At 39.7% G+C, this 13,705-nt stretch overlaps 1 protein-coding gene across 1 annotated transcript; it reads right to left on the bottom strand.

Annotated features, from left to right (window-relative positions):
- Positions 1-10,157: 10,157 nt before the first annotated feature.
- On the bottom strand, positions 10,158-13,397 carry LOC133846458 (golgin subfamily A member 6-like protein 4). The gene is made up of 4 exons (XM_062281452.1): positions 13,231-13,397; positions 11,140-13,171; positions 10,947-11,075; positions 10,158-10,888 (listed from the first exon to the last, which is right to left on the bottom strand). The coding sequence occupies exons 2-4, from the start codon at positions 13,162-13,164 to the stop codon at positions 10,649-10,651; spliced, it is 2,394 nt and encodes a 797-aa protein (XP_062137436.1). The 5' UTR covers positions 13,165-13,171; positions 13,231-13,397; the 3' UTR covers positions 10,158-10,648.
- Positions 13,398-13,705: the final 308 nt, after the last annotated feature.

Here is a 13,705-nt window from a genome sequence, read left to right as displayed (position 1 = left end):
CGGCGCTGCATGTTTCAAATAATTTCTTAACGCTTTGAGAGATTGGGTGCCAGTTGGCTAAACGTTAATGCTGCGCTATTATAGCCAAGTTCTAAGCGTAAGTGCCTTAAAGCAATTTCATTACACAGCAAACAGTGGCATAGACCAAAGACGCTTTGAGAGGGAAAAGGATTAGCCTTTGCTAATTCAATTGACATTCTCTTTAAACGTTTTAAATGTGAAAACAATGGATAAAGAAAATAAATAAAAATAAAAAACAGAAAAGAACTTATTGAAACTATTTAAGGGAATAAAGTATGTTATAAAAAATCGTATATTGAATTAAAGAATAATTATTATGGTGTTGCTTGAAATAAAAGCTTTTTGGAATATATCAAAATAATAAGGATGGATATCACTTATAGAAACTTTGGCAAAGACAATGCATTAACCTTTTTTTTTTTGAAGAAAGTATTTTGTATGCATTCTTGTCTCGATTTTGAAACTTTGAATTATGGAGTAAACGATGAACTTTTAAATATAATTTCTGAAAGTGATATAGAGAATAATTGTTAAGGAGTAGCTTAACATTCCTGTTAATTTTTTTTGAAATGCAACCTTAAGAAATCTAAAAGTATGAAATAATTTTTCGAGCGAGTGATTATAAATCATTCTCATGCTAATTTTGAAGTTGGATTATTGAGTAAAAGATGAAGTCTTCAATATTATATCTGAAATTTATATAAAGAACTATTGCTTCATGTTATTGTTGGATGTTTTTTTGGAATGTATAAAAATTATAGAGAGGAATTTTGTTCTTACAGCTGTTTGTTATAAAGCCACACAAAAGGCTTTCAGTTCTTTTTGCTTTTGTTCTTCAGCCTCTAGAAAAAATCCCCCTACTGCTAACGCCACTGGACATGGCCAACGCCTATCAATTGACCTTATAAGGCGAGACACAAACACAAATGCATGCCGAGGGCGTGTTGAGAACGGGCAAAGAAGTGATCCAAAGACTTGCAGCCTCGCATTAATTAAGTGCAACAATGTAGCATACAGAGTGAACACTAAACACTGAACCGAGTACAGATGCGAATGCTGGCTGAAGATGGACACACATAGTACGTAGTACTTACATAGTAACGAGAGCCACATAGAGAAGAAGCACATCCACAACACGTCGTTCGTATTAATGACATTTCTCACGAACATTTTGCTCGAGCTACTGACAACAACGCAAAAGACATACAGAGGGAAAGGGACGATGCAGAGAGACAGTGTCATGTCCAGATGTCCAGTCTCCAAGGCATGTCAGTGTCTGCATCTCAGCATCTCAGCATCTCCGCACTGGACTCCACTTCACTGCAGTCGCAGCAGTTGCAATCGCAGTCGCAGTCGCTGACTCGCCTCGGTTCAATTAGGCGCGCCTTCAAATCACAAGTCAATCAAAGTTGTTAGATTTGCCGTCCTTAGCTTTGAAAAAAGCAACAGAGTCTAGGTCTGGGCCCATCTCTTTCTTTTTCTCTTTCTCTGGACTGTGTCCAGCTGCGGTCTGGCGGTCTAGGTTGACATCTGTGACATGGCACTGCGGCGGCATCAATTACAACATCTATGACAGCACAGCGTGAAATGTTTGTACATGTCTCGGCGGCGCTTCCGATGGGACCAATTAGCCCTAAGTAGGCATTTCAATGGACTCTGCAATTAGCCAAAATCGAAACCAACAATTTCATTTCATCATACCCATCATCATTATCAGCAGCCAGCATCTAGCATCTTGCATCTAGATACAATATCAGTTTCGATATGCAGCTCCAAATTGCGATAGCCCCCAAAAGGGGCGTGCCAATATTTACGTGCAAATGGCGTTTGGTAACGCTTTATGGCCTAATGGGGCAACACGACTCGCCACAAATGCGCTTGCCACAGTTGCAACAACATCAACTGCGAGGGCGAGGAAAGCCACAAACATTACAACTGGCTGTCAGAGATGAGCAAAGTCACGGCAACTGGAGCATAGAATATTTAAATCAAATGCAAATACATTTAATAAGTAATTGGACCAAAGAGAAGAAGAAATTCAAAAAGTTTATTCAGTTCATGGATTGGTTTAATTAAACATGTAAGTTTATTCACTTTAATTATTTATTTTATTTCAAGTTTGATATTTGGAAGACGTATATTCCTTAAATAAAATTTAATTATTGATTAATGTATTTTTTTATATGTATTAACTTCATTTTAAGTAGTTTATATTTATCTATTTTTAAAGTGCGTAGATTGTCTTTAGTTACTCTTTAAATTTATTTAACATATGTTACTGGTTTATATTAAACTAATAAGTTTATGTATTTTTAAGTTTATTATTTTATTTATGTCTTATATTTGCAAGATTTTAAATTCATTTGACTATACTCAACTATTGATCTATGTATTTTGTTCATATAAGTTATATTTATTTAAATTATAATTATAATTAAATGTTAAGTTTATACTTTTCTATGTATAAAGATTATTTTTATGTTATTACTTTTTAAATTGATTAAACACAAATCAATTGGCTTCCGTATTTTGTTCCTATGAGATACATTTATTTAAAATAATTGGTCTACTTTATTTATTACTCTTTTTTATTTCATTTTTCATTGTTCTTCCTGTTTGTTACACTTTAAACTGATTCAACATAAATCAATTCATGTTTTGACATGTTATTTCGATCATATTTTATTTCTGATCCTCCCTCTGCTAAAATTCGACCAGTTTTGGAAATTTTTTTTACTATGTTCGTGTATTTAGAACAAGGCCATTAAATATTCATTGTTCTCTTCGTATGATGTTTATTGATTTTATTGACTTTAAGATTGATTATTGGCACGTCTAGTCAAGATATTAAGAAGCTTCCCAAGATATCCCACTGCTTGCACATATTTTGCGCCATTAGAAACTAGAAAGTCTGACACTAAGCCGATGCACATAATACGTATTAAGTTAAAGATTGCCTATAAACATGAAAATGCCAAAGAAAATATTAGGAAGTAAAACTTGAGCTACTGCACAAAAATACTCGAAGTCATAAAATATGCATTTCGGGATTCCGCTTTACGTTCTTGCACAATTTTTAATGGATGTTATGTGACCTTTAGTTGAGAGAGTTGTTAAGCAAGATGTTCTTGAACACCTTTAACTGGCATTTCTTCTGTTAGTTTGGTTTTTTGTTGCTTTGCTGATTTATCGCCTTTCAGACTTCTTATTATTTTGCACATATTTCTCACCACACACTGCAGCGGAGTGTTTGTTGTTATTGGCTTTAAAAATCGCAAGTTTATGGTTTGGAAAGCACATAGAACACAGTCCCAAGCGATTCTCCTGCTGATCACTGTTCACAGCCTCATCTCTTCTAGCCAAGTATTTGGCTAGCTGTCTGTATCGGAGACTGTGGAACTTGGACTCGAGGCTGAGACTGCGACTGAGACTGTGACTGGGTCTTGGGACTGTCTAACGCTATGTCTGGTCTTGGTCTTTGCTATTTTCCTTTTGTTTTACTCGGTTTATAATAATTTGCGTTGCGGGCAAATTAAATTAGTTGGCCAGAGCATTAACCGTAACATAATCCTTGAATGAATGGATGCCAGCGAACTGGCCACTGGCAGAGGCACCTCGGTTACTATTACTACTATTATTGCAGTGCAAATGTTACAGCCGAATAAACTTCTCTCTCTCTATATATATATATAGGAAGAGACGTCAAGGAATGACCATAACACTGTTATGGGCCCCAAGGGCAGCGTCACGTTGCTGTTGCTGATTTGATGGTCTGCAGATGTAGATGGCGATAGAGTTTGGCTGCAGTTGCAGTTGCAGATGAAGCTGAGGTTAGTCTGGCGATCGGCTGCTGATAAGCTGGGGCAGAACTGGTAATGCGTGCATTGACCGAGCACAGCCCTCGAGCTGGAGCTGGAGCTGAAGCTGAAGTTGCGACTCTCCGCTGACGTAAGTTGGAATTAAATTTGAGGTAAGGCCCCCATTTTAGCCTGGGCAGTGAGTACAGTTAACCTCGTTTAAGTGCGCCACGCACACAGCCGGATGGTCGGGCAGGCAGCAGAGCTGAGGAGAGTGGAGGGTAGCAATTGGACAGGCGTGCCAGTGTAAGTCCAATTAACAGTACCCAGAGTGCCCAGAGACGTCGCTCTAACTACGTGTCGTGCCTGTCGCCGTCCTGAAGGAAGTCAGCGGTGACTTGGACGGCATTTGTCGCATGCTCCTGCTTATAGCACAAACTATAAGATACTATATATATATATATGTTATATAACTGGTTCTGGCGACCGACAGACCAACCAACCAAGCGACCAACTCAGCCAAGTCGACCAGCCACCCAGCCAGCCAGCCAGTCGAGAAAACCAAAACGAAAACCAAACCAAACCGATGCAAAGCCATTTGGCAAACACCTAAGCTTAGAACCGGCAAGCCGGCATACAAGTTTATAGCGGATGCGTAAACGCATTTGGCTCAAATGCCGTTAGGGCCTTTGACTAAATTGCATGACCATGGACAGGGCCCCTTGCGCCTTCGGCATTGACTGCGAGTGAGACTGAGACTTCGACTGAGACTTCGACTGAGACTTCGACTTTGACTCCAGTTCCAGCTTCAGACTGTGTCTCTCACACACAAAGTGTGGCATTTGCATGCTGCGGCAAGGCTGTCGCAGTCGGGTAACGAGAATTGCCATTGACTTGGCATCTATCTTGAGCAATGTTAATGCATTACGTCCAAAATAGCCGCCCAGTTCGAAGCGACGCAACGCAACGCGATTCGATTCGATGCGATGCGACGCAGCAGCCGCCCATTTGACGTAATCAACAAAATGGCCCAAAATGTTTGGGTCATTGAATTCTTTTGCCTCGTATCTTTGAATCTTAACGGTTTTTACTGCTCTCCTCCGTTTTTTTTTTATATTATTTTGTTCTACTACTTTTCTAAAGGCGCGAGATCAATGTACCCACCACTCTGCCTCTCTGGCTCTCCTCTTCTTCTGTCTGCATCTCAGGTTGAGCGCACGTTGGAGTATCATTGAAACTGCTCTCATGCTCTCATGCCCTTTTATGTACATGCTCCATTGATTAAATAATCCCCCCAGTAAAACAATCATATGAGAGCTTCATCAACAGCTCAACACTTAAATGCTTAAATACACTACAGAATCGTTTTACTCAAATGTGCAATGTGTGCCAGAAAATAAAATAGGTTTTAAATTCTATTCCAGGATTTCCTTGATATCTGTAAGCTTTTTAAAGTACAATTTTCTATAAATTATTTAAAGTCTTATTTTTTTAAATTTTGTTTTAAGATTGTTTTTTTTTTTTAATTTCTTAAAGAATAGGAAAAAATCTAATAAAAATTAGTTTTAAAAGAAATATTATTGCTAATCTTTAAAACTCCGTTCTTAAATCTTAAGAAATAAATTATTTTTTGAAATTCTAAATAATAAAAGATAAACAAACCGGCATAGAAAATGTTAAATACCCCAATCGAAGAGAGAGAGAGCATTACGCAATAGTAAACGAAGTACAGACTATGTAATTATTTTTTTATGATCTTCAGTGAAATGGCTACCGACTCATCTCTCATCTCCCATCTGCCATCATCTATCTTTATTCGGGCCTCTAAACTTATCTGTATGCCATTAATTTTGGGTTGAGATCTCGTGTAGTTGAACTTTAAATGCTTGGAATTGTTGAATTGAATTAGGCCAAAGTGTTTCAGCAGCGTTAAGAAGATTGAAATGTGTTTATTTTTTGGTTTTTTCTTGTGTTCGGCTTCTTTTTTTTACTGCCTTCAGCAATGAAATGCAAGTTCATTGAGTTGTTGTTGGGATTTGGTGATAGAGTTGTTAAAATGTACGTGTGAAGAGTGAGAGAGAGAGAGATGGAAGAGTGAGACTCTCTCACACTCGTGAGGTGGAGAGATTTGGAGGTCGTTTAATTGTGATTTATGTGTAAAGAAAGTAACCAGGCTTAAGCTAAGCACTTTTCAACAATGAAAATTGCTAAGAAAACTTTACCTTCATCACAAAAGTGAAAGAAAAACAATTGGAAAATTGAAAAAGAAAACTGTACCAAACTAAATACACATTTTATTGGTAATAATACACTTTTTTTTTTAAGTATTTGCTAATGGAAAATCGTAATAATTTTTATTGGAAACTCATTATTCAAACAGATTATTAAGCCATCAGCATGACAAGTGATAGAGTTGAATGGCTGAGAATGAAATGAGATATCCAAAGTTAATTTAAATAAATAAATAAATGTTGTTCAATTCGTGATGATATTGCAATTAAGAGGTTAAAAGACAGCTGCCTTTTGTAAGCATCTTTGATCGCTGATCTATTTAAAGCTTCAATCACGATTCTCTCTCTGTCTCTCTGATTCTGGCCTGTCTTCAAGTCTGTCTGTCTGGCTGCCGTGGTCCAAATCATCTTTTCAAGATGTGTTCTATTCAGGCTGGCAGTTCCCCTCTGTGCGACTGTAAAGACAAGCCATTGTATGCAAAAGCCTCAAAACGTGCGCTAAATATAAAATTTAATATTCCAGCTTTTACATATGAGAGTGTGTTTAAGCCCAATGTAAGTAAGTAAGATGATGGGCTGGCAGGATCTGATCTGCGCTGATCTTCGTCTCCAGCAGTCACTTGGCAGTTCTTTCAGTGGGCTGTGGGCTAATGGGTGCGCTTAGCTAAAAAGCTCAAAAGTTCAATTGCCTTTTGGGATTGCTTGGGTTGATGTTGGGAGTTTGGGATTATTTGCTGATTTTTTACGACTATTTTGTATCTTAAAGATACAAGTTTATTTATGGCCAGCGCCAGGTTCACGATGTTCTGGCCGTAAAGTGCAAAAAGTGCATAAAATGCAACGAATGACATTGCAACACTCGACAACACACACACACACACATATACCCTCCTTACTCCTGCCACAAGTTGCCGCATCAGCGTCAGAATTCGAATCACAGAATCAGCCACTAAAGATGCAGTTTATATGTACGTATAAAGTTGGTATGCATGTGTGTGAGTGTGTGTGTGTGGGTAAGTTGAGTTTAATGTAGTTTGCTTGCTAAATGCAAACGCACAGCAGCAACCACAGCACCACCAACAGCAGCAGCACCACCGTGGCCACCGTCGCAGCTGAATGCTAAAAGGGTTTTGCTTTGGATTCGTTTATTTTATTTAGTTTGCAGTTTCAGTTTGTTTTTTTCGCATTATTTTTGTTCCTTTTTGCTGCTGATGTTGATGTTGTGTGTTGCGTTGATGTGCCTCATTAGGAGTGGCAAGCGGGAAACCAGTTTCCAGGGGCACACACAATCCACACAGACAATTGACAATTTAAACGAATTTCTTTCAAACACAGCACTGACATGGCTCCAACACACACACACACACACACACACAGATATGACGAATAGTCAGTCATTCAGTCAGTCAGTCAGTCAACCGCTGCGCCTGGGGCCGAGAACAGACAGCCGCCTGTATGAAGTGTCATTCATCTGCCCATAAACGCATTATTCAATATACAACTTCGAAGAAGGCGAAGGAGGGGGAGCAGCAGCAGGCAGCAGGAGTTGCAGGACTGCCGCAGCTAGACAAACGAGTGATCGGCAGACGAACAAGAACACAGCAACAACAACAGCAACAACAACAACAACTGCAACTGCAACGACGACGACGACGTCTGACTAAATGCCTCATACTGTGCTGGGGTCTTGAGGGGCTGCTGCTGCCTCCGACTGTGGCCAACTATCTGTCCATGCTGTCTGCTTAGTTTCAAGGTTAACAAGTTGCATTTGCAATTTGGGACCTCAGCAGCAGCCGCAACAGCATCGCTCGGACCTTTCCGACATCGACTTGCGAACCGCATCAATCGCTTTCGGTGAGAATTAAATGTTTATGGCTGTTTGCTGTGTTTGCCCAGCACCGCCAACCATTTTAATGAGCGACCTCTCCCCCATCCAGCTCCAATCCCAATCCCAATCCCATTCCCAATCCCAAAGCCAAAACCATCGCAAACAGCAAAAAGCACTCTACACGCAAAGCAATTGATATCCCAGCAACACACTAATCCAATCCTTTGCCTCGCTTAAAATGTTGCTAAACATTTAAGTGCAGCTAAAAACAATGTTGTCGGCGTATACGATTATACGATGTAGATATCTATGCGAACACATCTCAATGGGGATTTTGGGCGAATGCAAATCCCAGCGATTAATAGTTAGGGTTGCCTGGTAGGCAACCTTTTCATAAATTATCGTTCATATTAAGTACCAGAACGAGTCAAATTCGTGTATCTACTTAATCACCTGTCGTTAACGTTTTGTCAGGTTCAAAGAACGCAGAAATTTGCGTATCCTGTTTATGGTAAATATGCTGTTGTTGGCCATAAAGATATTTTGATAGATTGTATGTGAAAAATGTGGAATTCAAGATATATTTACTTCATTTATAAATTGTTTTCAAAACATAAATTAATGAATAAAACATTTTAAACATACTTCAAATCATAAAAAAAAACCCATTTTCTAAGTATTATTTTATTTATTGATCATAAAAATAATAAGTCTGAAAATAATGCAAATTGTAAACAACTTTATTTTAATTTCTTATTTAGGGAAAATATTGAACCCAAAAATATTAAAAATGATTTAAAATATATTTGTAATTCAAATCAAAAAGTAAATCTACATTTTAATAACATATTTTATTTTCTACTCTTAAAAATATTAACGCAAACATAATGAAACAAACAATGAACATATTTATAATATTACAAAATTCTGTATCTATTGGTTTTTTATATATAAATGATAATGTAATAATAATTTCAATTTTAACTATATAACTATTAATTTATTTACTTCCTCGTAACTAGCCTGAAAAGTATATAAACTATTAATTGATCACAATCTGTTTGAATTTAAATGGCATCAATAAAAAATATTTACAATCGATAAAGAAAATATGAAGTACTTATTATTAAAATATAAATAAAAAAATTAAAATATAAAATAAAATATCTCTAAAAATCGAAATCGCATGGAAATCGCAACTAATTAAATTTAATGTCATTACAAGTTCATTGAAATACTTATGAAAATGAAGTTGTAATTGGGATTCGTTGCACATATAAAGTGGAAAATAATTAAAACAAATGATAATAATGACATTTGTGGTCTGACCGAACGAAACGTTGTGGGGCAGAGAGCGGTGTGGCAACAACAACAACAACAACAACGGCGGGCAACAACATCAACTCGCAACCAACTGTGGCAGAAGGGCAGTAACGAGTGGACGACGCTGATCTATTATTCACTAGATTGTAAAAATGTAAAAATCACGCTTTCGTGTTGTGTATAAATTGAATGCAATTTATAAATGTCCAGGCATTGAATTAAATCCCAGTCCGGCCACATGGCCACGATGTTCCACCGACCTTCCTCTCACCTCGTCCCCTCTCGTGCTCTCTCTCTCACTCAGTGGAGCTGGTGATTTTTCAAAATAAACAACCTTGAGCCGCAGCAAAAGAACAATTGCTAGGGCAGCAACAACAACAACAACAACAATAGCAAAGGCAGCAGCAACAATAGACAAGAGCCAACAGCAACAAGAGTTGAGAGCAAAGGATCCGCGGTATCCCCTTAAAGGCACTGGGAAACGATGAAAAATTGCGCCAATTGAATTTGGCCAGCGATTGTGCCCTGTGTGCCCCAAAAGGCACAAGGGCGAGGGCCACAGCAACGTCAACAGCAACGGCATCGCTTGGGTGCAAATCTACTGGGCGGTCGCTTAGTTTTCAACGCATTTATCAATACCCAAGTGGCCGCAGTGCAACATTACCTTAGTCACTAGCAACATCACCAATATCACAGTCAATGCCAGCCAGGCTTAGCCTCGGTCTCGGTCTTGGCACGATCCAGCTCAGGCGTTGACAATGCCAGATCCCATATAAAACGATGCCGCCGCCAAATGGAAATGTGAGAAATCGATTTGAATTGACTTAAACATCTGTTGTGGATCTCTATTTACCTATTCGCAATTTAACAGCATACCATTACACTTACATAAATTGCAGCAATCCTTTATGTTTTGTAATTTATTTAATGCATTTTTCATTTTGTATCAATTTAATATATTGTTCGAATCAAATAAATATATTAGACAATTTTCAAACTGAACAGAATAACATAAGTTGTAAATATCCACCATACGTTTTGTTTATATCCGTTTTTTAAATACTATAATTGTTTAATTGGAATTTCGTTTACCTTAAGAGTTCTACAAAAATAGTCATATTTTCTCTATGATTATATTCGAAATAGTTTGGGTTATTAGCATAGTTTTGAGTGGATTCTTAAATAAATAATAGTAGTAATAGGTGTGAAGGCAGCAATAAGTTGCGGGACTAGTTAGCCTGGAAGTAGTTTTACATAGGTGGGTCAGACTAATCTTTTGGGTTATTCACTCACAGAATTGCACAATTCAATGACAAAATTAACAAAAAACCTAGATTGTTTCTTTTCAAAAGAAAGACAATAACATAAAACAAAAGAACACAAATTAAGTACAAAAATAAATTGAAGCTATCTAAATCAAATGACTAATTGTAATTGGATATGACTGCTCAAGTCTGCTCGGCAACCGCGCGTAGCTCCTCCATCAAGGAGGGCATGGGCGTTGGCCGAGTTGAGCTCGGCTCCAGACTGGCGAGCAGTTTATTTAGATCCAGCATATCCTCACGGCAAGCGTCTAGATCCTCGCTCAATTGGCACAAATTTGGCTGGCAACGTTGACTGCGCTCAATGAGCTCCAGTATGTAACTGTTGCGTGGACGTCCCGTCTCCTGGGCTGTTTGTTGAATGAGCTGCGAAGATAAGAATTCGTTAAAGTGTATTTGTAATTGGTATTTCAGTGTGTTTTACCTTTTTGTAGTCATCAATGAGATTGGCGACTTCATGCGCTGGTTCCATTGGCGCACTGCTTGCTGTTGACTTACCCGAATCGGATGATTCGAAACGAGCTCTTTCCGCGGCCAATGTTTCCTCCAGGAACTAACAAAATATCACTGAATTAGTAAGCCAATTCGATTTAGATATTAACTATCCAGTTTCTCACCTTAATCCTGGCCAGTGCCTGCTCGTGTTTACCATTTATTTTGACCAGTTTCATTTTCAGCGCTGGGAGCTCTGCTACAGCTTTAGCGGCTCTCAACTCCTGCCGCAGCATTTTAGTTAGCTGCGGCCAATTCTTGACGTGCTGCAATTTGCGACCAGTTTCCACTTCCAGCACTTGCACCAGTGTTTTGTGCCGCTGCCTAGGCGCATTCTCACGTTCCTCGAGCAACGCCTGCACTTGTGCTCGCAGTTCACTTAGAGCAACTGCATCTGAGGCTTGCGTCTGCTTGAGTTGCTGCAGCTCATTGTTGTTTTGCGTTTCATGCGCCTGACTCAGCAATTGCAATTGCTGCAGTTGCTCGTTTTGCTGGGCAAACAGCTCATTCAATTGATGCAGTTCCTCGGCTTTTTGTTGCAATTGCAGTTGCACTTGTTGCTCCATTTGTTGTGTGGCTTGCAAGGCTTCCAGCAGCTGCCTCCAGTCCGCCTCCATTTCATTGGTGTTGCGTATTTTTGCATCCTGTTGCTGCAACAATTTCTGCAACAAAGCAACTGTTTGTTGCTTTTGTTTCTTCACTGCCTCCAGCTGTTCCTCGAGCATCGCAATGCGTTCCTCCAGCTCACAGTTATCCTTGACAACAGCTGGTGTTTGAGTGCCCTGAACTTGTGCTGCTTTTCGCTGCTGTTGTTGCTCTAATTTGTTCTCCATTTGCAGCACCGCTTCACTCAGTTTACTGCACTGTTGCACATAGTGAGCCAGTTGCTCTCGTAGCTGCAACAGTTGCTGCTGTTGCTCCACATTCTGACTTTGCTGCGTCTCCAATTGCACTTTGGTGTGCTCGCATTTTGTGCACGTCTCTGCATATTGTTTGTGTAGCTCAACCAGTTGATGCTCCAAATTGTGCACCATTTGCTGTGTTGCCTGCAACTCATCAGCGAGCGCTGCCTTCTCAGCTGACAAATCCTCGAGGCGAGCGTCTTTTAGCGCCTGCTCCAGTTGCTGTGCCTCGAGCTGAAAGTTGAGCTCCTCCAGTTGCCGCTGCTGTTGCTCGTTCTGCGCTTGCAGTTGTGACATCACTTGCAATTCCGTTTGAAGATCGTGCAGTGCGTGTTTCAGAGCAGCTATTTCGCTAGTCTTGGCATTGATCTCGCTATGGAATGCCAAACTATAGCTGTGCATGGCATCTACGCTACACTCACTGCTTAATTTTTGCTGATAGTGTTGCTTCAGTTCCACAAACTCTCGCTCTTTCAACGCCATTAGCTGCTCCTGGGTTTGCAGCGTCTCGGTTAGTTCCGCGATCACTTGACGCAGTTGATCTCGCTCCGCTGCCACAGTGTGTAACGTAGACGCTTTCAATTCCAGTTTGTGCGCTAATTCTCGTTGCTCATCCAACAGCTGCTTGCACTGGCGAGTCATGTGTTTGTTCTCGAGCTCCACGCCGGCCAATTGGTGTTGCAATTGCAGCAGCTTGTCGTCGCTATCCAGACTTAAACGCTGTATGTCCTCCAAGAGTGCTTTCTTCTGCTTGCGCAGCACTTCAATCAGTTGTCGCTGATCCATGAGTCGCGCCTGCTGCTGCTCTGACTCAAAAGTATTTGCAATGCTGCTTGATTGATCTGCTTCCAACGGAAGAGGCTGTATTGCTACAGCAGCTGCTGTATGTGCAGAGCTTTGCAGCGTGGCGCATTTCGCTTGCAGCTGTTGCGATTCCTGCTGCAATCTCTGATTCTCCAACATGTATTTACGCTCCTGTGCATAAAGACGCTCCAGCGTAGCCAGACGATTATGTTTTTGCGTCTGCAGCTCATGTCTGTACCATTGTTCTGATTTACTCAGACGTTCCACTTCATTGCGCGATTTTCGCAGTTCCTGCGTCACCAGAAATAGCGAATCCTTGTGATCCTGCTGCTGTTCCTTGTTGGAATGGTTTGTTGCCTCCTCTGTCTCCGTTTCGCTGCTACAGCTGAACAGCCCCGAATCATCGGCCAAGGCTGCGGCACCACAACTGCTGTCGGAGTCCATCGTGAATCTACAATTGAAGTTAGAAGTTTAGCAATCTGGGAAAAGCAAACTAACTCATTTACAAACTTGCTGGCGTCTTGTGTCCTTGTTAGTTGCTAAATATAGCAGTAGTTTATGTAATTTGTTTGTTTTATACGCACTGCAGAGCGAATAAGCTACATTTTTGGCGTGGTAAACAAAAAACACAACAATTGAACAACAATTTTTGCCAGCAGCGCAGCTGTTAACAAGAAACCAATGTGACCAGCTCTGGCTAATTATACGACATACGGAAATATACCAGCGATGCAGGATGGTCAAGTGAACTGGGTCCAATTAAAACAATACCAATTCGAATTTATAAAAGCAAAGTATTCCATTAAGAAAATAAAAAACAATTGTCAACACATAACAGCCTAATTTTAAATATATGTAAACAGTAAATAAATAAATAATCTACGTAATATTTAAATATTTAATAATCTAACTTCAGCTATGTTGGCTAGTGTAGGTTTTAGTGCTTTTTGCGGTTGGCATTGCATTTATTTTTTGGTGCCGCGGT

This window comes from Drosophila sulfurigaster, chromosome 3, assembly GCF_023558435.1.
Source record: "Drosophila sulfurigaster albostrigata strain 15112-1811.04 chromosome 3, ASM2355843v2, whole genome shotgun sequence".
NCBI classification, from domain to species: Eukaryota; Metazoa; Arthropoda; class Insecta; order Diptera; family Drosophilidae; genus Drosophila; species Drosophila sulfurigaster.
Note: the sequence above shows the minus strand (reverse complement) of the source record. Positions and strands in the feature narration are given on the sequence as shown.

Coding starts and splice junctions, on each gene's coding strand:
- LOC133846458 (XM_062281452.1), bottom strand. CDS start 13,164: ATGGACTCCGACAGCAGTTGTGGTGCCGCAGCCTTGGCCGATGATTCG. Junction 11,076..11,139: donor AGGCACTGGCCAGGATTAAG/GTGAGAAACTGG, acceptor ATATTTTGTTAG/TTCCTGGAGGAAACATTGGC. Junction 10,889..10,946: donor TCATTGATGACTACAAAAAG/GTAAAACACACT, acceptor TTATCTTCGCAG/CTCATTCAACAAACAGCCCA.